We start from the raw sequence: 26,259 nt of genomic DNA on the forward strand, positions 1-26,259 counted from the left end.
CCGTGACTGCGTCCTCTGTCCAGCAATGGTAGCAAACCCAATTTTGTTATGCCTCTCTTAAGAGCTAGTTGATAAAAATTATGTCTTGTGAAATCGGCAAATAGTCTGCAAAGTGAAATAAGAACAGAAATTAACAGATTAAATGGAGCTGAGAGTCCGGAGCTGGGGGGAAAGAGAGGAAACAGGGAAGATTGTTGAGGAGGATCGGAATTCTCTGAGCCCCAGTACTGATCCTCGGGGGACGGGGTGGGGGTGCACATGGTGGACACTGGGCCTGGGAAGGAGGAGCCGCTTCCACGGTGGTTGGACATTGGCTTGGTCTTTCTAGAGAACTACTCCTCACTCTAGCAACTACCCATACGTGTCCAGCCCTCTTTACCAGCATCTCACTCACTTGCACAGAACCCTTAAGGTGGGCGCTGCATTATACCAACCCGACAGCCTGGCCGGTCTGCTGCAGCGCCGGGCACAGGGGCAGAACGGGGCTCCGCGGAGGGACATGGGCAGCTGAGCCCAGGAGAGGAGGCACATACTCACAGAAAGGGCCTGCTCCAGTGAAAAGCAGGGCCCTCTGTCCTGAGGGGGGACCCAGGGCACGCCGCTGTGAACCACCTCAGCAGCTCCCTGGGGCCTGGGTGTCCCCTCATCTCTCCTGGAGAAGCCCTCGCACAGCGCCACAAGGATGGTCCAGAAAGGAGGGAGGGAGGAGACGCTGGGAGGGGTGCAGCGTGCACACATCGCCAGAGAGACTGGGGGTGGCGAGTGGGTGGAGTGGCGCTTGGCAAGGACACGGAACGGAAAGATCACGAGGCAAAAATCTCAGGGCCATTTGGTGGGGACAGCTGTGCTGATGTCACTGGCTCACAGAACCCCAGGGTGTGGGGAGGGGCCGACTCAGTCTGCCGGCCCAGAGGCCGTGGCTCTACACCCGGCCCACTCGCCAGACCCGGCAAAGCGCTCCTCACTGGCCCGGGGTAAGAGGCGGACGTCAGAGCGTTCCCAAGCTCCCCTGACTCCCAGGCCCTGTCCTGGGGCAGACGCTCCGGGAGGGGTCAAATTCGGTTCTTGAGGGGGAAGCCACTGTGGGGGACGCTGCTTGGGAACAGCGGGCGGAGCATCCTTCTCGAGAGAGGCAGTGACTCCGGGGGACGAGGGCAGCTGGGGCTGGACTCTGAAAGCAGCCTGCCTCCTCCCAGGGTGACACGGGCGGCCAGGCCCAGCCACTGGGTCACCTTGCCCGGGGCCACTCCACCCGGGCAGCAGGTGGCCTCACTCTTGTGGCTCCTGATGGCCTCTTTGTGGCCATGGGTGAGGACACACAAGAGACTTCACACCCGGGGTGTGAGCTTGCAAGGGTGGGGACGGGAGAGTCTCATGGCTGGAGGGCAGGAGAACAGCCAAGTCCCACGGGTCAGGGAGCCCCTGTCCAGACAGATTCCTGTCCTAACCAAGTCCAGCTGACTGCGTTAAGCTATAGGAGCTGGCGCTGTGACACACAGGCCCGGGACAGGGTCACTCCTGGCCCCTCCAGGTCCCTCACACCTCTGGTCTGTTCCAGAGGCAGCTGCAAGACTCTATCTCATCCCACCGGGCCTTGGTCGGTCGCTCTTGCACCTCTGTCTTGCATTCATGTCTGATGAGGGCAGATCGAAGGACACAGGTCTTTTAGTTTTACCAGGTGGTTCCTGGGCTGGCTTAGGAGGCAAGGGCAGGTTCTTAGACGAGACAGGGCCCTTAGCATGGGATCCACTGTCACCCCCCAAATTACTGCATGTTAGGATCCCCAACTCTGCCTGCCCGGGACTCACACCTCACCGAGGGGGCAATGGCAGCCTGCTTGTGACGGGAGGCAGGTGTGCAGAGCAGCATGGCGCTCTCAGCAAGCCAGGATGTGAGCCTGTATGTTCCCTGGTGAGGAAGCCAGGGGAGGGAGGGAGACGAAGGGCTTTCCTAAAACTGCCACCAGCTCCTGGGCTCAGGAGGACGGGCAAGAAGTGACAGGGACATTGATAAGCTGGTTCTCCCTGGGAGGGACAGTGTGCACATGCGTGTATGTATGTGGAACACATCTCCCACCTCTTTCTTTATGCTCAGGATAGCGTCATCTGACACAATTTCATTATGCTGTGCTAATGGGAGCCACTGGCCACATGTTCCTGCCGAGACACTGACGTGTGGCCAGTATGATCGAGAATCGGGAGTTTTCATTTTACTTCATTTTAATTCCAGTCTAAATTACAGTAGCTGCGTGCGCTTAGTGCGATCGTCCCGGACAGATGGACACTAGGGAGGGTGGAACGCGGTAGTTAAGACACAGACCACCTGGGTCTAAACCGTAGCACTGCTCCTTGCTGCTTATGACCCCCCTGAACAGGGTTCCCTGCCCCTCCAGGCCTCAGGGTCCCCATCTGTAGATGGGGAAGATCTAACAGAGGGGCAGGCTTCTCTGGCTGTGCCCTCCGAGGGGCCCACGGCCACCCCGAAGCAGCCATCCAGTGCAGAGAAGTGGCAGGGGGCAGGGCGGGGAGGCTTCCTCAGTGCCGATGGCCCCAGGGGACATGCTCACTGGGAGGGGTCCCCTACTCGCACTCTTCCACACGCAACTTCTCTACGGTGCCTGCCTCCCCTGCCCCCCTCACCCTGATAATCGGCGAGGCACACAGACCCCAGGGACTATCCTGCCCAGGCCCCACGTTTACAGAAGGCAGAGGTGAGGCCCAAAGACAGGGGTGATCTGCCTGTGGCCTGGGCAAGAGCCCAGGGCTTCTGCCGCTGAGTGAGGATCTGTTCCCCGAAGGGCCTGGCTCCCAGTGTCCCCAGTGCTTCCTGACTCCCCCCAGAACGCCCTTCCCCGCCCCGAAACTCAGTCAGTGGCAGGTGAACAATCGGGGGAAGGAACGGGCAAACGCTGGGTGAGACCCTCCCGAGCCTCTCCCCTGCCTTCCTCCCTGCCTCCTGGACATGATCCTCTAAGGGCCGTGCCTCAGCCCTCCCGGGGGCTCTGGGTCCAGGCAGGATGACCAGCCAGGAGTGAAACTGCCGGAAGCCCGGCTCCCCTCCCCCGCAGAGAACCCCAGAGGACAAATTCTGCTGCCAAGGCCTTCTCTAGAAACTCTCTGGCTGTCCAGCTCTGTGCAGACACCCTAAGCACCCCTACATACTGTCTGTACTCCAGGTCGGGGAAAGGCTGGCTCACCTTCTCAGGGGGCAGGTAAAGCCCCACAAAATCCTGGCTTCCTTCACTCCCCTCCCCCCCCACCCCTGCAAGACCATGTCTGTCCTGGCTGCCTGCCTCACGTGGGGGTCCCAGGCCTCCCTGCTGCACGGGAGCTGGGGATCCCCGAGCGTGTGAGTGTGCATCACGGTGGGCTCTGCCTCGAGTCTCTGACGCTTACACGCAGGGGAGGGAGTCTATACGCCCCCTCCCAGGATAGCAAACCCAAACCCCAACGGCACACCACGGTTACACACAAAAGGGCACCAAAGCCAGGGTTGCCAGGCAGAGTTCAAGGAAGAGGGAGTGAAGGGGGAGGGAGGGAGGATGTGGGTGGGAAGGAGGGGGGGGCAGGAGGGAGGGGGGACGTGGGTGGTGGGTGGGAGGAGGGAGATGGGAGAGGCAGAGGATAAGTCCAGAGAGAACTTGTAATCGGCTGGAGACAAAGGAGAGTGGGGAGAGAGAGGGAGGGCTCCGGCCACAGCTCTTTCCCTTCCCCCTAAAAGCTGCCACTCCCAAACACCCGGCACTGAGGACACACTTGGGTTAATCAGACATGGAGCTGCGTCCTGACCCTGGAGTTCGGTGGATTTGAACCTCAGCACTATAGATCATTTCTTGAACGGACGAGTGTGTGAGTTGCGTTCTCTTCAGGTTTCCTCCCGCCTCCCCTCAAGTGCAGCCCCCTCCAGAGCCCCAGGAGATGAAGACACTCACCTGGGAACTGATAGCCATAGCTAGGAGCAAATCCAGGGTAGCCGCGGCCATAGGTTGCCACAAAGTTGGGGTAGCCTTGAACACAGAGAGAAAGATCACGGCTGCGTTAGTACAGCTGCCTCAGGTCAGGGGTGAAATCCCAGGGAGGGCGGAAATGAGGACAGCCTGAGTTATTTTCCTGCACAAAATGATTGGTCTCCCTTGAGGGCCTTTGCCCAGCACCTGGGTCACCCCTCTCCTGTGGCCGGGGGCACCACCGTCAGCCTGCTGGTAATTAACCTGCATTTGGGCAGAGGGACCCCCAAGGCCCACATACTTTCTGGAACCTTCCTGGAACCAGAGTAAATGCCACGCGTTAGCACCAAACACAGGGCGCACGCCTGGCTCTGACATTTGAAGAGCTTATCCTGAATGTACTTTACCTTAAAGCTATTGACAGTAGGAGATTAAAGTCCTTGTAATGTCTCCTCCCAAGCCAGCATCAGACAAAGCATGAGTACTTTNGAAGGCGTATTTTCCACATGATCTCAGCAGCTCACCCGGGGGTGACCGGTAACTGTGGGGTGTCTGTGGAAACTGCTGCCAGGCTGGGCGTGGGGTGCGGAGGAAACTAATGGAATGTTCTGGTGCTGGTGTGGTCCTCTGTGATAAAATATGAACCCTCCCAGTGAGCAGCTGCTTGGCTTTCAACCCTGCACTGTGCTTGCTTAGGTCACTTCACTGTTTATGTCCCTGCCTCTCGACTCAGGCTGCAGAGGAGGCTGGTGTGTAGGCTGCTTGCACAGATTCTACCCACGGCTAACCCCCCAACCCGTTCCCTTCCCACCAAGCCCACTCTACCTCCCCGCACTCGATGTATCGGACTTTGCACACTCATGCTCTACAAATACCACCACGACCAGCCTACTACCACCACCACCCAACGGGCAACAGCTGACTTTGGCCTTGACCTCTGAGGTAAGGTGTCTGTGGCTGTTTTTGGCCGCCCAGCACCTGAACCCCTTTTCTGTGTCTGAGTCTTAGACAGAGGCCTGCCTCCCATCGCGGAAGCAGACAAGGGCCCTTGCTCTCTCTGAGCGAGGCAGCCGGGAAGTAGGTCGTGAGCCTGTGTGTGGCCAACGGAGGTCTTCCTTGGGTCCATTTCCAGGGCTAGCGGGGCAGAGGAGAGACAGTAGTGCAGAATTTATTCCGATGGCATGAGCGTGAACCCAGCACCCAGCAGTGGCCACAGTGGCCTCCTGACCAGGTCGCTCCCGGGTTGCGCCTTGGTTGTGGCTCTGGCTGACTGTATGGCAGGGGGTGCCAGTGCCTGCCTATTCTCCAGCCTTCCAGGCAATTCAGTGTGTTGACGAGCCCTTTCCAACAACCTCCTTTTTTTTTTTTTTNGCTCCCGGGTTGTGGCTTGGTTGTGGCTCTGGCTGACTGTATGGCAGGGGGTGCCAGTGCCTGCCTATTCTCCAGCCTTCCAGGCAATTCAGTGTGTTGACGAGCCCTTTCCAACAACCTCCTTTTTTTTTTTTTTGCTTCTGACAGCCAGAGGTGTTTCCACCAAAGTGCAGCAGGAAGTTGCTTTGATGGGTGGGGTTTATGATGGTCTCAGTGCCCTCCAGCCATGAGGCAGCGGAGTCCCTGCAGTCCTGTACAGCAGCTTAAACACCCACTGACCAGGATCAGGGGTCTCACCATCCACGTCCCAGGGGCACCTGGACGCGTCATGAGCATCAGCTGCCCTGCGGTGTGGGCTATGGGAACGGATCATTCAGGAGGCTCCATCTTGAGTGCACTCTAGCGTTGTGATTTACAGTTTGCTGGTTTCCCTCTGCCTCTTCATAGAGCCTTGATGCCTTAGAGGCCCAGAGATGGGACCCGCCCTTCCTCACCTCTTCAAGCCTGCTGGTATCAGAACTTCTGCTAAACCAGTGGATCTGTCATCAGACCCAGAAGAGAGGCTTGCCCTCGGGGGCATCAGGGGACTTGAGGTCCACGCTTGCCTCTGGTCCAAGGCCATGCCCTTGGTGGTGGTGGGGGTGGTTTCCTTGTCCTCTGGTGGTTTGAGCCTGGCCATCCGTACAAAGCTCTGCAAGGTCCCCTGCAGTATGGGCGGGCCCAAATTCTCAGTTGAAACCGGCCGGGGCTCCCTTCCCTTCCCTTGTTTTAGCCAGAGCTTTTCCAAATTTGCAGTCACCACTCACTGGCCAACTGACCTGTTTCCACCTCAAAAGGGCCTCACCCGCTCTTTCCTGGGGTGTTTATTTCCCAGCACTCAGTGCCTTGCTGGCAGAAAGCTGCTCAGACAAGACAGGATGACCCGGTGGCTCTGCGTCGACTGCTGAGGAGAGGGGTATCCACATGTGACACAGAGCTCTGGCGCCCGGTGCGGAAAGGCACACGGGGACAGAGAAGGAGGGATGGAGGCTGAGACCCGATGTCTGAAGTGGACGCACGCTCAGCGGCTTCTTCCCCTGGTATTTATTTCATGGCTGGCCAGTTCAGTTCTCTGAATTAATCACCTGCTATCAAATCAGATCTTTCATGACTAGGTTTCTTAAACCATTATTTCAACAATATTGATAAACGGATTATATGCAAACAGCCAAACCACTGCTGCTTAGGGGCTTTCCTGGTGAAAACTGACTCTTTTGCTTCTAACTTTGTGGCACTCTGGGTCTGAAATATGTTAATCTGACAGTGGAAGTGTAGGCCCATGTGTCATCTTCAAGACTCCTTCGGGTTTGGGGGGGGATGATGGGTGGGAGGGAGGGTGGCATACCCTGCCACTCCCTGACTCGGGCAAGAGATCATTCCAGATCTGCTCTCTGCTGGGCATATGCGACAGTCTTCAAACAAGAAGGAACACACGCATGGTCAAGATCACCCCACTTTGGGGCCTCACCCCAATCTTCCTGGCCATGTCAATATTGTCTCCTGCACAACCAAGATGAGAATTTGGCATCTGCCAGAGTTGGGGGGGGGGTTCTTATCTCCACCCCACTATCGGGAACATCCTCTGGGTCAGGCAGATGAAATCATAAATTTATAATACAACATTACTTCAATTTTCCTCTTCATTTACTGCTGTGCAGCCCAGCTCTGCTCGAACGGCTCACCGCCCCGGCCTCCCGGGGAAATTGGCTGGCTGCATATGAATAGCACATTAGAGCTCACCGGTGTGGCTGCTCCATCAAGCCATATTACCCAGAGATGACCCAGCCACCACTTCCATTAGTAGTGGGGCCCCTCCTGCACCGGCCACTACACCGTTTATTTGCTCCAGTACTCTGGATGCCTGATCAATCCCACAGTAATTATCTCTTGTCACTAAAGGGAAAACTAAGCCTGCTGCCTGGATGGCCCCCTTTCTGGCAGATAGGCTTTCCATTGTGGAAAAAAAGAAAGGAAGGAAGCAAGGAAGGAAGGAAGGAAGGGAAAGAAAGAAAAAGAAAGAAAGAAAGAAAGAAAGAAGAAAGAAAGAAAGAAAGAAAGGCAGGCAGAAATCAATCAATCAATCAATCAACCAATCAATCAACAATAGCATTTGAATCTGCCTGTCAGCTCATTTTGGGGCCCCCTTTTGGGGATGCAGGCAGAGTCATCTGAACTGTGGTTCTCCATCTTTGCTCCGACTCTGTAAGACAATTGCTCCAGCCCTGGAATATGCTTGCATTGTAGGTTGGGCACATGACTCATCCTTGCCCGGGCTCTGTGACTCAGCTACTCAGAGCAGAGGAAAACTGCTCCCATCAGGCTCCTGACTTGAGAGAGACAAGAATAGGGCTGCTTATCCAGGGACCTGCCCGAGTGTGACGCACGTGGCACACGCGATGCGGAGCACTGCCTGGGGCACCGCGCTAGCTCGGTGAGGAATGCGTCCAGATGCAACACCTAGTGCCTGAGCCCTTCCCAGGCCAGGACGTGAAGCCCAAGGTCTACCGAGATGCTCAGACCCCGAGCCCCAGAAGCATCTTCAGGCCCACGCTGTCCATTTCAAATTGACATCTAAATGAGGATGAAAACCCCAGCTCTTCAGTTGTAGGAGCCATATCTCCAGTGCCCAGAGCTACGGCTACCATCTTGGGCAGTGCAAATATAGGCCCTTTCCATCACACAGGGAGTTGTGGTATACTGTGCTGTGCTGGAAGGAAAAGGAAGGGGTAGATTTGGAGTCTCCTGCTCACTGGGACACCGCTGAACAAACAGAGACCCCCTTGGGAAGGACCTCAACAGATATTCTGGGGAAAGACAAACAAGTCTAGACACGCAGCTCTAAATTCCAGCCAATCTCCTTTTGATCTGTGAGTGAACACCTGCGGATTACAGCTCTTCGTCTCTTCTAGATGATGATTTCTTTCCCCTTTCATATTGGAGGGGCTTAATGTCGGCGAACACTGGGCCAAGACTTCACAGGGGCTTCTCGGTGGGAGCATTGTTAAGAGCATTGTTAGGCTTTCTTCAGCTGGGTCACAGAGTCTACTTCCGGACCTGTAGACGGCAGCTTTTCTCCAAGGCCTGGGCAACAAAGTCGCTCTCCACCGGTGGCACCACACGTGTGAAAGAGTGTGTGCCCAGAAGGCCAAGATAGTTAAAGGCAGTAGGACTATGTGGCTGAGGGCAGAGAAGGCCAAAAGGAATAAAATATATCAGCAATAATCATGTTTGCTTTTATTAAGTCCACTTTCATTAAGAAAACCCAGAGGGGCACCTGGGTGGCTCAGTCGGTTGAGCGTCCGACTTCAGCTCAGGTCATAATCTCACAGTTCGTGGGTTCGAGCCCTGTCTTGGGCTCTGTGCTGAAAGCGTGGAGCCTGGAGTCTGATTCCAATTCTGTGTCTCCCTCTCTTTCTCTCTGCCCCTCCCCCCCAAATAAACATTAAAAAAAAGTTAAAGAGAAAAGCCAGAGATTCCAGTGCACGGAGCTGGAGAATGGTGGGCACACCTTGGCCACCGCAATGCAGTGGAACAAAGTCTGAAGGCTGCTGAAAGACTTCTCCAAGGGTCTCAGTTGATTTTGGTTTTGTCTGGCTCAAAGGCAGGGAGGGCTGGCCTCAGAATGACCCCTCCACTGCTCTCTTCCATTCTTTGAAAGGAATTCCCATTGGGCAGAATATTCTAAGATTCTGTCAAAGGCTCTGAAAGCTAAAACCAAAACAGCTATAGGTTTCCTCCCAAGGATGCAGGCAGCCACATCAAGAGAGATCAAGAAAGAATGAAGTGCAACTACACGCTCATCTGCCTCCCTTTGATGCGATCTCCCAAAGCACGAGCAAACCTTAAAGGGTATTTAAAAATTAGCTTCATGGTTTCCGAGTCATTTACAGACCAATGTATCTGTCGTCTCACTAGAATGTTTGCTCCCTGATGCATCCTCAGCGTCTAGAACAGTGCCTGCCCTTTGTAGGTGCTCAATAAATATTTGCTGAGTGACTGGATTAAAAAGCTTTCATGGTTTAATAGCCTCACTTCTAAAAACCTGTTCAAGGGTTATAGACCTCTTCTGCTCTTCCAGCAACAAAAATGTAAATCACTGAATCCTCATTTCATTAATGAACTCTTAATAAACGTTTTTCTGTCTGCGCCGAGTTTATCAGCCAAGTTGTCTTGGTGATGGCATGGACATGTCACGGGTGATGGTAGTTATTCCAAGGACGGATGAGCGCCATGGGGGGTGGGCGGTGACCCAGGTGATTTGTGGGGACATGTCAAGGCCGTCCCACCTTAGCAAAGGAGCAGACTCTGTCCAGTGCCACCACGTTAAGAGGGAAGAAGCAAAACGGCAGAGGGTACTGTCCTCGCCCAGCGTCCAGAGGCCCAGGATGCCAGGCTATACGGATGGAGGAGCAGAGCAGAGGGCAGCTGTGGGGTCTCTGGTGGGCACTCCAGCCTAGCCGAGGAGGGAAGAGGCCAACCAGGCTGGGAGACTGTTTGTTCCCTGGTGCCGTGCGGGCGTGAGGCACCCCTTGCACCTGGCCCCTGGGCTGGGCTCGTTCCTGGCTGGGGGCACGTCTCGGCAGCCCTCAGGAAGCTCATCTCAGCGGGTGTGTCTGGAGGCCCTTACCGCAGTGGCTGGGGCCGCAGGAGGGCCGGGGTCTGATGACGCCTGATCTTTGTTGGAAGGCAGAAACTCAAAGGTAACCCTACTCCTTAGGCTGAGGGTGTGAATGGAGCAGGAGACTGGGTACCACCGCACAAGTCACACCGGAGGCTCTGACTGTTCCCGGCCACCGGCAGGAAGGGTGTTGGGCACCTGCTTGAGTGGGAATGCCTGGGGTTCCCCACAACTTTACTAACCACGGCTCCCAGTTTGAGTATGTGCTACTGTAGTCTGTTGACTGGAAGACATGTTTTTTTTCCTTCACATTTTAACATCTCTGAAAGTAGGCTCTACGTCACAGTCATTGTGATAAGAGAGCTTCCGTGCCAGTTAATTAACAGCATATATATTTTTCTTTCTGAATGTTTGTACAAAGATGGATTTCACCACCTACGGCACCTCGGATTTGATGAAATATAGCATTGGCTGGGCACGCTACAGTTTCCTTTATCATCAACAGCCCTACGACATGAGAGTTTCCCATATCCCTATCTAAGGGTGTGGTAGCTGAAAGAAAGAGGGGTAACTTGGGACACTTGACCCCAAGTCACACAGCTCATGGCATGAGGAGTCCAGATCCCCTGGTTCTCAAATCCAAAGCTTTCCCCACGGGCTTACCCAGCCCCCCACTCCCAATTAGTGAAGGCTAGGCTGACACCATCACATTCCCCATCCCCCATCCCCCATCCCAAGGGCCCTATGCTTGACTGGAGGAGGAAAACCTCTGTGACAGGAGGGGGCGCTGGCTGAGGTCTGGGGGCTCCGTCTGGTAACAGCCTCAATAGCACTCCATGGGCAAAAGGCAAAAGCCTTTTAAGTGGCAGGGATGTCAGCTGGTGGGGTGGGGGTGAGGGGTGGCCCAGGGGAGGTTATAACTCAAGGACGAATAGACTTAACAACGGCAACATTTTAAACCACCAATTACCTCTTTACTACAGCTCAGAGAAGTCATAACTTCAACCATGAGAGACAGGTGAGGGGGGGAGTAGTTGGGGCAGGTGAGTGAGCGCCAGCCATTCATCACTCGTCATAAATCCCTCCCTCAAGAAGCAGGAGCCAATCAGATGGCACCTGGAGAAGCACACCGACCACGAGGGTTTGCCGGCCACCAGCTGGGGTCAAAGCCCATCCTGCAGGCACTGAACCCGGCCCTCCTCCTCACACATGCCCCGCGTGGATGTGACCCCTCTGCCAGGCCAGTGGGCTCTCAGGGTTCCACACAAGAACCCTTGCCTTCGAAGGCTATTCCCGTCTGGATCACCCTCAGCTTGCTCACCTTCTCAGCTCCGCTACCAGGGGAGGTAATTCCCTGATTCCTCAGACTAGTTTCCATGCTTTATTATGTGCTCCTAAAGCACCCCCCAACTCTGTGAGAATAACTAGCTATCTGTAGGGTTAGCAGTGAACTGCTGTCACGCTCATGGGGCCACAGGCTCCAGATGGCAGGGACCATATCCGCCCTGTTAAGCATCAGCGCTGGCCCGGGGCAAGGCGTGCAGCAGGTGCTCAAAGCTCACCCGGCCCCGAACACCTCCCGGATTCAACAAAGCCTCCATGCCTTGGCTCCCATCTTAAAACCCCTGGGTGCCCTCTGCTCAGGGATCCGAGCTTGGGTGTCTGTGGAGACATCGGTCCCCAGCCCCTGCCTGCACAGTCTGGGGCGAATGTAACCTTTGCACCTCTGCTCTGTGGCCACTGACAAGAGTGAGCTGCCTTGGCCTCATGCCTCTGTGTCCCCCTGAAGAAAACAGTTCGGGGGCGCCCTGGTGGCTCAGTCGACTCAGACTTCGGCCTAGGTCACGACCTCGCCGTTCCTGAGTTCGAGCTCTGCGTCAGGTTCTGTGCTGACAGCTCAGAGCCTGGAGCCTGTTTCAGATTCTGTGCCTTCTTCTCTCTCTCTACCCCTCCCTTGCTCATGCTCTGTCTCTCTCTAAAAATAAACGTTAAAAAATTTTAAATAAAAACAAAAACCAAAACAGTTCGTTCTTCTCTTCAAGATGGCCTCAGAAAAGATAGGGCATCTCCTGAAGATCTGATCCTAATTTATGCCCCAGGGCCTTTATACTCACCCTTTAAAATTCAAGACTCCCCAAACCTGCAGGTCGCAACTCTTTTACGATGTGATTTTAAAATTTAAAACTATGAATCCATTTGGACCTTCTTTTGGTCTATAAACATAAGGTAAAGACCACATAAAAATTGCTTTTGAAGTAAGAGCTAGCCAAGTATCTCCTAGCCAAGCAGGAGATAATTCCCACTGATTTTTAAATGTCATTTCTGTATAATAATTATACTCTTACACAGAAGTACATTTAGTTTAGGTGTTTTGACTTTCTATAACAGGCGCGTCCCTATATCCCACACCATTTAATTATTGTAGCTTTGTGCTATGTTCTGCTATTTGGTCACAGTGGTCTTTTCTCATTGCTCTTTTGAAAACATTTCCTTATGCAGTCTCATGTATTTCTTCTTCCAGATCAGCCTTAGAATCATTTGGCCAATTTTAAAAGAAGTAAACAGGAATTTCCATTGAAATGCAGTTAAACCGAAAAACATTCATTCGAGAAGAAGTAACATCCCAGCCGGTTTCAGTAATTCTCACGGCATCTCTTTTCACTTCTTAAAGTTCCACAAAATAACTTTCCCTCCCCTTGGTATTTCCTCAGACAAAATAGATACAATTCTTTTTTAGAATTTATAACACCAAGAAAAGTTTTATACATTTAAAATTGAGCCAGGAATGATTCAAACGGCTGCAAATCTGAAAACACACAAAGAGCCGATCAAACAATATAGGAGGACTCTTAGCCAAACCAAATGAAAATCCATTAAAGCTAGACAGATCATGTGTCTGAATGGAATTTTACCATTAACTACCATTTATCCCATTTAATTAGTATTTTCCCGACACACAATAACTTGCACTAAAATACCGTTCTCTCGCCTTGAAATTTCTAATTATTGTTGCGACCCACACCATTACGCTCCTCCACTGCCTTCTCCATTTTTCATGCCATTTAAGCGGCAAGATTTTCAATTATCTACGCAGGACGGACAGAGATACCTTTAAGGGAGGGGCATAATATGCAACTTAATTTCTCTAAAAGCCAGGAGAGATCATTTTTTGTCAGAACAAACACATTTTGTCTTTCATCTTTTTTTTTTTTTTTTGGCAAATAAAGAGTAAAACAGGCCATTTAAAACATCCATTTAAATGCAAATTCTGATATCCCAAGAGAAAAATGTTAATCATTTAAACAGGATTATAGCCCATCCTCATCACTCCCCCTCCTCTCCCAAGTTTTAGAAAATGTAGCCTCAGCTCACTCGGGTGAAGGCGCCAGTCTTCTTAGGTCTTTAAGAACACCCAGTTAGTAAGGAGGAGTTAGGCCGCGGGGTGGCTTTTCTCTTTTCGAAAGGGGAGCAGAAAGGAGATAAAATAATATCAAGCAGCTCTTATGAGCCAGGCATGGAACAAGATGATTATCTATCTATCTATCTATCTATCTATCTATCTATCTATCTATCTATCACCTACCTACCCACCTACCTGTTCACCTATCTATTATCTATGTATCTGTCTCTATTCATTGAATGGTTACAAACGCCTTGCATAGGGGTCTGTTGTCTTCATTTACAGACAGGAAACCAAGGTTCAGAGAGGTCAGGCAGCTTGCCCAACTGGTAGGTGACCCAGCTGGGTGTATAGTCCACAGTGGCTCTGCTGTGTCCCCGGGGTCCCACCCAGACTCACCTAGCATTCCCATGCCAAGCATGAACGCGTCCATGGTGTAAGGCAGTCCCCGGGCCCGGCCTCTTGTCCCCGGTGGGAACATGACTTCCTTAGGCTGAGCTTTCTTACATTCTACCTGTTAAACAGAAAGGCGAACAAATGAGATGCAAATGAATTCCACGTAAATGTCAAATGCAGAACGGATCTGGTTACCAGCTAAGGTATTTTTAGCCTTGCTCCTTATTCACTGTAAAAATAGCCATGCCGAGTAAATGGCCTGCGAAACAAATATTTAAGAAAACATGCCACTTGTTGCAAAGCCTGCTTCGGAGAAACCTACAAGGATGAAATTGGGTTTGGAGGGGTAGCAGGGACGTGGGCTGAAGACACACGTGCTTGGGCTGAGCGCTCAGACTGGGACGTGTGCAGACCGCGGCTGCTGGGTGCACCTGTGAAGAAAAACGTCAGCGGTAGTAATAGGCCCTCATGACTGTTTGGCCCTTCACCTTTTTGCGAATTCCTTAGGTCGGTGACTCTTCACATCAGGCCATCTGATTCTTTTATTAAATAGACAGGCCAGTTAATTTTAGCTCCATTTCACAGACGAAAAAACTGAACACCAGAAGGCTTGGGTAATGTGCCATGAGCCATATCCCGGCAGGTGCAGGCCCGGGAGCTGGCGTTTTAAAATTTCTAGGTCAGCGATGCCACCATCTCCATAAAGCCTGCCCCAGCACGCTCCCAGGAGAAGTAATAACATTAAACACCGCCTCTGTCCATCTGGATTACCGGTTTCTCCTTCTGCAGCTACGTCTTCAAGTGGTTGCTAATCTTTCCGGTTTCCCTTCTGCCTCCAAAATTTCTTAATCCTATTCTGCTCACACAACCCAGAAGTCACTTCCTTAACCACCTTAATGATGTAGAATACAGACTCCAGGAAAGAGGTAAAACTGCGGCCTGCTGTGGCTGCACTGTTTGTAAGAGCACGTTTCAGATCCCTGCTCTGTGCTTACTTCTCTTAGTTTACAGACAAACTTAACAAACATCGTTAACTGTTAATTAGCCCCATTGCTGATGAAGACGCGATGTCGTAGGGCAGGGCTGCTTATAGAGCAAAAAGTATCAGCGTGACAGTTTGGTAGCGAGGGAGAAAAGAGAAAAATCAGGTACCATATTTAAAAGGGGGCCAGATGGTAGAGGAGCCCAAACTCCACGTGGCTCAACAGCTGCTGAGGGTCTCACTATCACACAGAAAATTACTATCGTTCCCAGGGTATCTCAGACATGAAGACATTACATTGTGTGCCTTATACTTTGTTTTAAAGGGACCTATACGAGCTACCCATTTTGGATTTATGGATATCTCTCAAATCTTCTCATCCCAAATATTTCAATTAAAAATATTTCATTGGGGTGCCTGGGTGGGTCAGTTGGTTAAACTTCTGACTCTTGATTTCGGCTCAGGTCATGATCTCCCGGTTTGTGAGACTGAGCCTCAAGCCAGGCTCTGTGCTGACAGCGTGGAGCCTGCTTGGGATTCACTCTCTTCCTCTCTTTCTGCCCCTCCTCTGCATTCTCTCTCTCTCTCTCTCTCTCAAAATAAATAAACATTAAAAAAATATTTTAGTGCTTAAGGCTTGGGGGAAGCTTTAATTACCTAAAATATTTACTGGTCTTTCTTCAGAGACACCAGATAACAGGTATTACTCACTCTTGCTCTTTCAAGAGTGATAACCACACGCTTTAAAAACATGGACAAAAATAGCTCAATATTCACGCCTGATAATCTATAAAAAGTCTTTATATGAAGCTTAAGAAGAGATGAGCGTCCCGAAATGGAAATGGGTGAAGGATATGAACAAGCAATTCACAAATGACTAGTAATTAGACCTATCTTTCGTATCGTAAGTCACAAGTGACACCCCTAAAGAAGACACTTCTTCCCCTATCAGACTGGCCATGATGACAGGATTTCTTGATGTCAGAGCCCTGGAGAGTATGGGGAGGAGGGGTAGGAATCAGCGCATATTTTTTGGAGGGCAACAAAACATCAAAAGCCATACAAGTATGCATTCTTTGACCGAATAATCCTACTTGCAGGAGTTTATCCTTATATGGATAAGGCTACTGTGGTGACAAGCACTGATTATAATTTTTTTTCCCCTAAAGGAAATACCCTAAATGTCCAAGAAAAGGGAATTAGCCAATTTTGGTTCATCCAAGCTGACTGAAAGCTATGGATCCACATTAAAGTACACTGATAATAACATGCAATAGTACTGGGAAACACTCAGGCCTGGGCAAATCAGGATGGCTGGTCACCCTAAATGCAGGGGGAGGAGTGGGAAGCAAGTTACAGTGACGTTGTGGAAGATAAACACGTGTATATGCATATCTTATAGGGGGAAAATATTAAAAAGACATATACCGGGGCGCCTGGGTGGCTCAGTCAGTTAAGCGTCCGACTTCAGCTCAGGTCATGATCTTGCGATTTGTGGGTTCGAGCCCCGCGTCGGGCTCTGTGCTGACTGCCAGCTCAGAGCCTGGAGCCTGCTTCAGATTCTGTGTCTCCCTCTCTCTCTGACCCTCCTCTGCTCAAGCTGTCTGTCTCTCTCTCTCAAAAATAAATAAAAAAACATTAAAAAACAAAAACCAGACCTATACGAAAGTTGCCTTAGAGCGACTTTGTTCTTCCACTTCTGTAGTGCGTTTTGTTACTGCCGTTTATTTGCCAAGTTCTCTGCTTTGAGTATTACTGTTGCCAGTAGTGGTACAGAGAGGTGATTAAAAAGAAATATATTCATCAGAACTGGGGCTTTCAGATTTCTCTCATAAGCCCAGGGTGACAATTTGCTCCTCCACTCCATCCCCGGGACTCTGAAGCAGGCTGAGAAAGCTCATTTGCAAGAGCCTGCCCGCGCCCAGGAAGATGGGTGTGCTCTGCAGAGGCGGACAGATAATTACCTGACGCCAGCCCCAGGATCCGGAATAATACCGCTAACCAGCTCACTTCCTAATGGCCCTATCGGTGACAATCTACTGCATTGTCTTATGAAAACCTGCTGCCTGTTCCTAGGCAACCTGATCAACGAAAATTTCAGGTTTATACAGTTTTCATTTAGGGAACATAAAGGTTAACTGACTGTAATGGGAGTATTTTAAACAAACCCACCTACTCTCCCTCTCACTGAATAGGCTGGCGGCCCTGCTGAACCCCGCTCTGTCTCGCTGGTGCTGTTTCGGGCAGCACTGACTGTGTGCGTTCTGTCAGCCGCCTGCTGGGTCAGCTGTGAGTGCTCCCCGAGGCCAGGGGCCCTGGCACACGCACTCTCTGGGGGATCCCGGCATGTCCTGGGCACTTGAGTGACAGGGAGAGGTAGCAGCCGCACCAGGGAGCCTGGCCTGGTCTGAAGGCTTCTCGAAAGATCTCTCTGGCCCAGGAGGCCTGCCCACCCAGCCCCCAGCTCCTCTGAAAACATACACAAGAGGAGAGAGGGAGAGCTATTCTCTGCCTGCGTTCTGAGTCCTTGCAGTGTGGGTCAGGGGCTTGCTGAGGACGAAAACTACATCCTTCCCCCATCAGACTGGCAGAAGCCTCCCTCCCTCATCAGACTGTGAGTTCTCAGGGGGCAGGGATCCAGGGTCTGCCCCTACTTCCCTGGCCCCTTGTGATGTCCTGTTCAGAGCGCGTGCTGACTCACACGCTTGTTAGGGTCGTGGAAACCCAGTCTCCTTAATTCAACAATGCGGAGGGACTTGGTGTGCCTGACGAGCGCTAGGCTCGGGGGTGCAGACATAAATAAGGCAAGCCTCTACCTCGAGAGCTGTCGTTCTGTGGAAAAGAACAGGTTCGGACTGTCTTGTTCTCCTAGCATTAAGGCAAGTACTCATATGCCCACNTCGGGTCACCCGCCACCATCCTTCCACTGGGCCCCGCGCCAGCTAGCGAACGGGGCATGAATAACTCTGAGCTGCGTCAGAACCCAAAGGGGGAAAGGCAGCCCATGCCCCCAGCTCCTGTCACATGCTCAGGTCTGGTCACACACAACATCCCTGGTGTCTACTGCTGCGTCCCAAGCGACTTCCAAACTTAGTGGCCTTGAGTAACAACTGAGTTACAATGGGTTGTGCTCTCTCGTGCTTCTGTGAGCAGACTGGGCCCAGCGGGGCTCTTGCGTGTAGTCTCTCGTGTAGCTGGAGGCAGATGGTGGCCGAACTCAGCTGGAGGTCCCAGGCGGCTTCTTCGCTCGCACAGCACGCAGGCGATGTCTAGGTTCGGCTGGGGCCGTCCACAGGGAGGCGCCCGCTTCCAGCTTCTCCGCGGCACTCCAGCTTCTCACAGCGTGGTGGCTGAGTCCCAGAGAGGGGCTGTCCTAGCATGAGAATCCCAAGAGACCACGGCAGAGTCTGCAAGGCTTCTTATAATCCAGGCCTGAGAGTCACACCACCACTTCCAGCCATCAAGTTCCTGGTGACACGCAGTAGGCCTCGACTTGTGCGGGAAGGGCCACACGTGGTGTGCACGGAGGGAGTGAAGGCCACCAGGGCTCTCTTCAGAGACCGACCACCACACGAGATCCACGAAGAGCCGTGAGCAGACAGGACAGTGGGAGGCCGTCTCCCCAGCCGTGGGTCCTGGGGCCGGTAGGCAGTGCGGTCAGCTTCCACCGTGGGCCGCAGGGCAGGCATGGGAGCCTCCCGCAGGGGCAGCCCCGGGAGGCGTGCCTGACTTCCCACGGTCAACAGAAGCATCGGTCCTCTAACTGACCAGGCCTCTTGCCCCAAGCATTTCGTCTCCGTCCCCGAGGGAACCCCACTTATGGGACGTGCTTTCTCTAGGGTAGCTGGGTGGGGGCAGATTCCGTGGAAGGAACATCTATCGCCAAGCCTTGGTCCCTGAATCTCAATCAACGGCTCAGACCCCACTGCGGCAGTTTCTCACAACGGCTACGGCTCCAAACGACAACTGGAAAAAGCAGTGTGGTTGGACGGGCAAGAGACTTTGCAGGGAGTCCTTCTGGAATTTGTGCTCGTAGGAGCCTCAGAGGCTCCTCTGGCCACACAGATGTGACCAGCGGCTCACACAGCAAGACGTGGCGTCCATTTTCCAGTCTCAGTCTCACGGCTGGGAAAGCCACAAGGCAACCCCGCGCCAGGGGCCGGATGCCAAGGACATGCCAAACCCTCCAAAGGTAGGTGGGGGTTGCCTTAAGTTTTCAGGTCTCAATAGGCTGCTTTGCTTGGCAAACTGGCCTTGGAGGGGTGGGCGGGGCCTACACAGTTACAGGATGAGAAGAATGGTCTAGCTGAACCCACTTTAACGACAGGACAGTCAGGGCAGTGGCATGTTCCTCTGGGGAGGATGAATCAGAGGCCAGACGTGGCTTGCACGTATGGTTTCTGACACTCTGTGCCGACCGCTTGCGAGATGAGGGGCCCCTGCTCACCAGGGCCCAACACGGCAAGGAGGTCTGCTTCTAACTCTTTATGTAGAAATAATTTCACACTTGCAGAAGAGGTGTGAGGATGGTACAAAGGGCAGTTGTGTGTATGTCTCCATCCACAGCTGGGTCTGTGTATGTTTCTTCCTGAACCTTCTGAGAGTCAGGTGCGTAAGTGATGATACGCATTTCTTACACACAAAGATGTGTTCTTACACAACCACGGTACAGTTACCCACCTCGGGACCCTGACACACGGACGTGATGCTTCCATCTAATATGCCTTCCATACGGGATCCCATGATGTCCTTTATAGGTACAAATGCATTTTACAGAACAGGAGGCTTAGGTCCAGGGACATTAGACACCTCACCTGTGGCTGCAGACCCAGACCACGTGTGGTAAGGCTGGGTTGGAGGCCAGTCCGCCTGATGCCATGGCCCGTGCCCAGGGAGATGGTCCGATGCCACACCCTCTCCTGGGGGTGAGGGGGACCACTTAGCATCGGCTTTCGGAGAAGGTGCTGGGGCTTCTGTGTGGACGGCTTCCCTGTGGCTACTCTGAGTGGCCGCTCTCACCCAACTGGCCCGTAGCCCTTTGCTGAGGCAAGCTCCTTGCCGGGCACCTTTCGGAAGTGGCTGGCAGTCTGAGGACGATGCCAAGGTCTGGGAAGTGAAAAGGTTTTTGTTTTCTCCCCTGGTTTCTCCATAAACAGCGCCAGTGAGCACAGGGCCCTGGGGCCGGGAGGGAAACCAGCGGGACCTCGGTCTGGGGAAACCCAAGCCCTGTGGCTGTGGCCTTGACTTGCCAGCCAGGACAAGGCCACCCTGTGTGGCCTGGAGGTTAGTGTTTGCTGCTCCACTTCTCATCCCAAACTGGTCACGTCAGAAATGATGTACTCCTCCAGGGCGAGAGGGGGCCCGTGTCAGAGGGGAACATTCACCACTGTCCAGAGAGGCCAACCCGCGCTGACTACGTGGCTGGTGGAATGGAGGGGAAGGAAGGGCAGGCCCTCCAGGCAGAGGAGTGCTTGGCAGGGGAGGGGGTGGAGGGTGCCTGGGAGCTTCCGCGTGGGCTGCAGCCTTCTGTGGAGCTTCTGGAAGGACCCTGACCTGGTCTCGCCCCAAGATCAGCTTCTCCTCTGACTCAAGCCACACCTCTCCAGTCAGGTTCCAGAGGACTCCAGCCCAGCACTCCCTGCTTCCTGAAGCACCGAGCTGACCACCTCCTCTGGCTGACAGGAGTGTTCCAGGGAGGCGCGGGAACGGAGATGCCGCTCCAGGGTAAAGATCTGGGGCCCTGCCTGGAGCCCAGTTCTCTCTGGTAAGGCCGGAGGGCTGAGCTGTACCCCCAGAAACCACACACGGTTCTGCGCAGGCCTCTGCTGTCCGCAGCCAGGTCTTCTCCATCCTGCCCTCTGTTCTCCCTTGACCTGCCAGTCAGAAGCCTTTCTGCAGAGTCTAGGGGGCAGGACCCTTCATGGGGCTCCTGTAGGTTCATAACCAAGACTCAGGGTGGGGGGGAGGCTTCTCTCAAGGAAACTACAGAACAAGGAAGACAAACACAAGGTGAGAGAGTCGGGGAAGAACGGAACCTCTACTGTCCTGCCCTCCGCACCGTACCAGGAGTTCGCCTCAAGACGGAATGTGCTAGAGACTGTGCCCTCTGTTCCACCACAGGAGGCGGTGTTGGCAGCAGATCAGGAAAGCGGCGACACCCTTCCAGACACAGGGCCTCGTAGCTGCTCGGGCCGCAGAGCCAGGAAGCTGGCCCTGCTCCAGGCAGCCGCCGAATGAGTTGCGGAAGGAGGCTGACGGGAGTAGCAAGGGGCAAGCGACAAGCACAGGAGGCGCCCGGTGAGGGGGGGCAGGCCTGGGGGGGGGGGAGGCAGGGCTAAGGTCCTCCTCAGTGTGGAGCTCACACTAAAGATGGACCCACTGGGCACCTCCCTCTAAGTGACTTCAGAGAGTCAGGCTGCCTTGTCCGGGTTCTAATGTCTGCTCCAGCGTTCCCATTCCATCCAGTGCCGTACTTGACCGTGGCTGGAGGCAGGATGGAGTCACAACCGGCATGAGTGTGTGGCTGGATGGGGACAAGGCCCGAGACCCCATTGTGGGAAGGGCAGCAGTCACACCCAGAGATCCCGGCGGCTGCACTGGGAAGACCCGGCCTGGGACTCCAGCACCTCACCATCCTGCCTGCCTCCCCCCAGCCAGCGCCAAGCCAGCGCCAGCCCTCCAGCCTCTGGGACTCAGGGAAGCCTCGAGCTGGGCCCTGCCGGCAGCAGCAAGCGGGCAGAAGAGAGCTCCATGTTCCGTGCCCTCGCTTCCCCCCTTCCCGGGCATCTCCATCAGGCGCTGTCCTTGTAGACGGGGCCCAGTCTGTGTCCTAGTACTGGGGAACCCACTTGTACAGGATAACTTGTGTTGCTCTATTGCAAAAGGGTCCTCCTGCAAAAGACCCCCATAAAAGGGTCTACGGTGCAAACCACATGCAAGCGCCACCTTCGACAGGTAAAGGCCGTCGGCAGACACATCCACCTTACGAAAGATACACGCCTGCCATAAACGACCCAGACCCATCTGTGAGAAGCCCTGACAGGCCCACAGGACATGCGATCTGGACTCTAAGTCCCCGGTCAGGCAGCAGGATTACTGAAGGGAAGAAGGAACACATTACTCACTGAGCGCTCTTTATATGCTAAGTACCGCCATGACATCCCTGTGTGTGCGCGTACACACATCACCTAATATATAGCACAGAGTGACACGAACACATAACACACACAAAGCACAGTGCAGGGCACACCCACTGTCCTCACTACCCTCACCCATCACCTCCTCAGTTCCCCCGAGTTGGCCTCCTCAACCTCCAAGTTACAGTCGAGAAGGAAACCGAGGCTCTGAGGAGTGGATTTTGCCCAAGGTCACAAAGCCAGATAACGACACAGCTATGACTCAACCCTAGGTGCCCCTCTTCCAGACCCATCCCCACCCCTGGGCCACCGGCTACCCAGGTCCTGTCCGCATGGTCCATCCCTACTATCCTGTATCCAGCCTTCCGGGCCCTGTCCGCATGGCCATTCCTTCTACAAGGCCATCCCCATCCTCGTTCCAGGATTAATTTCATTCACTGTTTCCCCGGTTTTATTAAACTCAGTGATGACAAAGTGAAGGAGGTTATAAACCAATACTATTAGCACCTCCGATGTAGCTGGCAGGAGCCAGTGTGGGCACAGAGATGCATTCAGGAGGATGTGGCTCTCCCTCACAGGGGCTCAGGGTCTGGGCACGGAGTGGAGCTGAGCTGGTCCCTAGCACCGTCGGGGACACGCCCCTGGTGACTGCAGCCTCCCACCCACCTGGGCCGGAGGGGGGTCTATCCTTTCCCCCAGTTTAGCTTCGAGGCCAAGGCTCCTGACTCTAAATCTCAGCTCTGTTCGCGAGCTCAAGGTGGGAACCAGCTGCCTGATTTCTCTGTGCCTCAATCTTCTCATCCGTAAAACAGTGTAACAGTAGTGCCTCCCGCCCCACAGAGCTGCAGTGAGTGAATAAATTAAAGCAGCTGATCCTGGCAGCGCAGATGCCCGATCTGGCTGGTTGGGGCGCACCTTACTCTCCGCCACGGGAGCCCAGGTGAGTTCTCTGAAGGTGACAAAGCCAGTTCACATCTGTGCTGACGTCACAAAGCCTGGGGAGCAGAGAGAAAGAAAGAGGCTGCCACTCCCCAGCCTGGCAGACTCTAGGCGCCCCAACACCAATTTTCTCCCTGCCCCCCCCCCACCCAGGGCCCAGGTAGGGCCCCGTCTCCTGGCTTTTGTCAGCAAGGTGTGCAAAAGGCCCTTCACAGGCTGCACTATTTAGGGAAAAAGCTGATGGTGGCAGCAGCAGCTGCTGTTTTTATTTCTGGGAACCTGCAAGGGCATTTCAAAGTGACAAGAAACCTCTGCCTCCAGCAGGTGCCCAAATGCAGCCGTGAGGCTGGGGGCCCTCCAGCCTATGGGGGGCTTTGCCAGAGGCTCTGCTTTAATTTCTCCATTTATAGGGTTTTTGAAAATTTTTTTCTTAATATTTTTGAGAGAGAGAGAGAGAGAGAAAGAGAGAGAGCGACTGAGCGCACAAGTGGGGCAGGGGCAGAGAGAGAGGGAGACACAGAATCCAAAGCAGGCTCCAGGCTCCGAGCTGTCAACACAGAGCCCAACATGCGACTTGAACTCACGAGCGGTGAGATCATGACCTGAGTTGAAGTCAGATGCTTAACCGACTGAGCCACCCAGTCACCCTTATACTGGTTTAAAAAAAATATTTATTTTTGAGAGAGAGAAAGAGAGACAGAGAGAAGCAGAGAGAGAAGGGGACACAGAATCCAAAGCAGGTTCCAGGCTCTGAGCTGTCAGCACAGGAGCCCGATATGGGGCTTGAACCCATGAACTGTGAGATCACGACCTGAGCTGAAGTGGGATGCTTAACTGACTGAGCCACCCAGGCTCCCCTAATTTCTCTATTTAAGAGAGTAGTGGGGTGCGGGAGGGAGAGGTGTGGCTGAGCCTTAGCTTGCACCTGCCTGGGAAGTTTGGCAGAGCAACTGGGTGGAAAGGAAGAGCAGGCTGCAGAGAAGGGGTGCAGGGAAAGGGGAGCAGTTTCACCCCAGGTCTCCTTGCCCCGTGCCCACGCGCTGTGGACGGTGTGCAGAGAGCTGCACACGTGGGAAAGCTCAGAGGGGTGGTCACTGTCAAAGGGAGAAGGACGCCACCCTCCCGGGCTCCCTGCAGTGACCTTCCTGAAGGACGGACGAAAGGCGAAGGAGCCAAAACTTGGGTGACTGGGAGGCCGCCTCCCCGCAGGCCCAATTACTTCTGCTCGAAGAGCAGCGAACATTTACCAGCCTCCCTACCCCCTCCTCCCCCACTGGCAGGCACAGAGCTGGCACACAAGCACGACGTGGGGGTGTGGGGGCGCAGGACCTCCCTCTCGCTGGTAAACACGAGGCTCATTTATTAAGTGCCTCCCTGGCATTTCCTTTTTTTTTTTTTTTTTGCCATCATCCTGCTTGTTTAATATTGTATTTGACATTCTCATTTTATAAATGGTAACAGAAACAGAATGGATGGCTAAAATTAGCTTACGAGCAAGGAGGATGTGGCCAATAGGGTGGTGAACACACAGCCTAGTTAATTCCGCCCACATCACCCGCCCCCGCCCCCTACTCTGGGGCTGGTTCCTGATCCGCTCCGCTCCGAGTTGGCAGTCTTTACGCTGTGGAGGAGTGGCCTTGGGGAGGAGATGCGTGCCCACTCACCAGGGCACCCCAGTGGGGGGCAGCGCCCCCAAGCCAGCCCTAGCGGGGGCCTCCATGCACCACCTGGCCCAGCACCCCTGCCCCAGGGGACAAGCCAGGACTCTCCTGCTCTCTGGCCCTCCTGCACCCAGCACCCCCAGGTGTGCCCTGGGCTGAAGGTGGCGGGTGTGGGAACGCACCAGGCTTTGGTTTTGAAGTGGGATTCTCGGAACCTTGCCCAGCGGAGGATTCAGCGGAAGGGCCTGAGTGAGCCCCCCGGACCCTAGGAAATCACTGCAGTGGCCCCTTCTCTGCAGGGCGTACACCTTCCCTCCTCATGCACCCCTCCCTGCCCAGGTCTGCACCTGTCTGGGACCACCTTACCTTATGATTACCTATTTGTTCAGCACAGTGATTCTACAAACAAGGAGGGTGATGAGGAAGCCGACTGGTTTGATAAGAGCATGCCACGGCTGGTAGAGCCTGGTCACGACTCCCGGCAGGGTCTGATGGGGTGGGGGGTGCCATCCTGGTCTTACCGAGGAGGGGAACCAAAGCACAGACCATGAGTAACTTGCCCAAGGTCACAAAGTCTAGCAATGATCAGTGAGCTGTGCTGAAGGGCATTCAGCAGTGGGGGGTTTGTTGCACTCCTTCTGGGAAGGTCTCCTGGGTTGACAGCACCCCATTCTGACTGTTCCTTCACTCCCCACCTGTTCAGTGCTTGGGGTCTCCCTAAGAATGAAGGCACTGATACTTCCTGCAGGCTACTACCCCAAACCCCAGCGTCTGTCTGGGCTACCCCTGACCCTCTGCCTCGGGCCAGTAAAATGCAGACTCAGTAGTGGACCATGGCGACCTCTTGGCTAAAAGCCTTTCTCCAGCCCCTTTGAGATAAGTAGACTGCACCTGCTCTGAGCTACAGTTAAAAGGGCCGGGGGCTGAAACTACAGCCCATGGGGCAAATCCAGCTGCTGCTTGTTTTTATAAAGCTTTAGGTGAACACAGCCGCACCCACTCACTGTATCCTCAGTGGCAGCGTTCTGCTCTGTGACAGCAAAGTAGTTGTGACAGAGACCCAGGGCCTTGAGAGCCTAAAATATTACCTGGCCCTTCACAAAGCTTTTTGGCCCTTGGTTTAGGCCAGATGGAAGAAATGTGAAGTTACCAATGGGATTTTCAGGAGGGTGAGTCCTTCAAGGCTACCACATTATAGACCCTACAACAAACAGTCCGAGAGCTCCCAGGGCCAGGAACCAACAGAGGCTTCCATCAGCTGCAAAGGGCAGGGGCCGCCATCCTTCCCACCGTAGAGGAGGACACAGGTGCAGACAGGTGGGCTATCGGCTTGGTCACAGTGGTGGATCTGGGATTCAGGCTCAGGCCCACATGTTCTGAAGCTCTGAGTGCCTGTCAGTGACCCAGGAGGTCCCGTCCCGAGCCTGAGGACATGCGCATGCTACTTGGAAGATCCAGCCCATCACCCCAGTGGATGTGCCACAAACATCTATGCTCCAGGACCCTTGTCAAGAGAGGGGGAGGGGATGCCAGTGCCGGGGGTCTGGCAGGGGGTGGGCCCTGGCCGGGCCAGATTCCTGCGGCAGGAGTGCAGTGGGGCAGGACTGCTGGCTGTGCACACAGACAGTGTGGGCTGGTGCTGGGGACCCCACGCCCGTGCTCACCCAGCTCCGTGCTCCAGGGGCCTGAGCCCTCGCTCCGGGTCCCTTCCTTCTGACACATGCTCTCTTGTTGGCAGCGACCCTTGCCCGGGGCTTCTCAGACTTTAAAT

At 53.9% G+C, this 26,259-nt stretch overlaps 1 protein-coding gene across 1 annotated transcript in view; it reads right to left on the reverse strand.

Annotated features, from left to right (window-relative positions):
• MSI2 (musashi RNA binding protein 2) overlaps positions 1-26,259 on the reverse strand; it is a 382,942-nt gene that overhangs the window by 41,942 nt on the left and 314,741 nt on the right. Inside the window, exons 8-9 of the mRNA XM_077762854.1 lie at positions 13,774-13,888; positions 3,932-4,006 (exon numbers count right to left, since the gene is read on the reverse strand). Coding sequence (XP_077618980.1) covers positions 3,932-4,006; positions 13,774-13,888 — 190 coding nt within the window. The remainder of the gene's footprint in view (positions 1-3,931; positions 4,007-13,773; positions 13,889-26,259) is intronic.

The sequence above is a fragment of the Crocuta crocuta genome, unplaced genomic scaffold, assembly GCF_008692635.1.
Source record: "Crocuta crocuta isolate KB4526 unplaced genomic scaffold, BGI_CrCroc_1.0 scaffold144, whole genome shotgun sequence".
NCBI classification, from domain to species: Eukaryota; Metazoa; Chordata; class Mammalia; order Carnivora; family Hyaenidae; genus Crocuta; species Crocuta crocuta.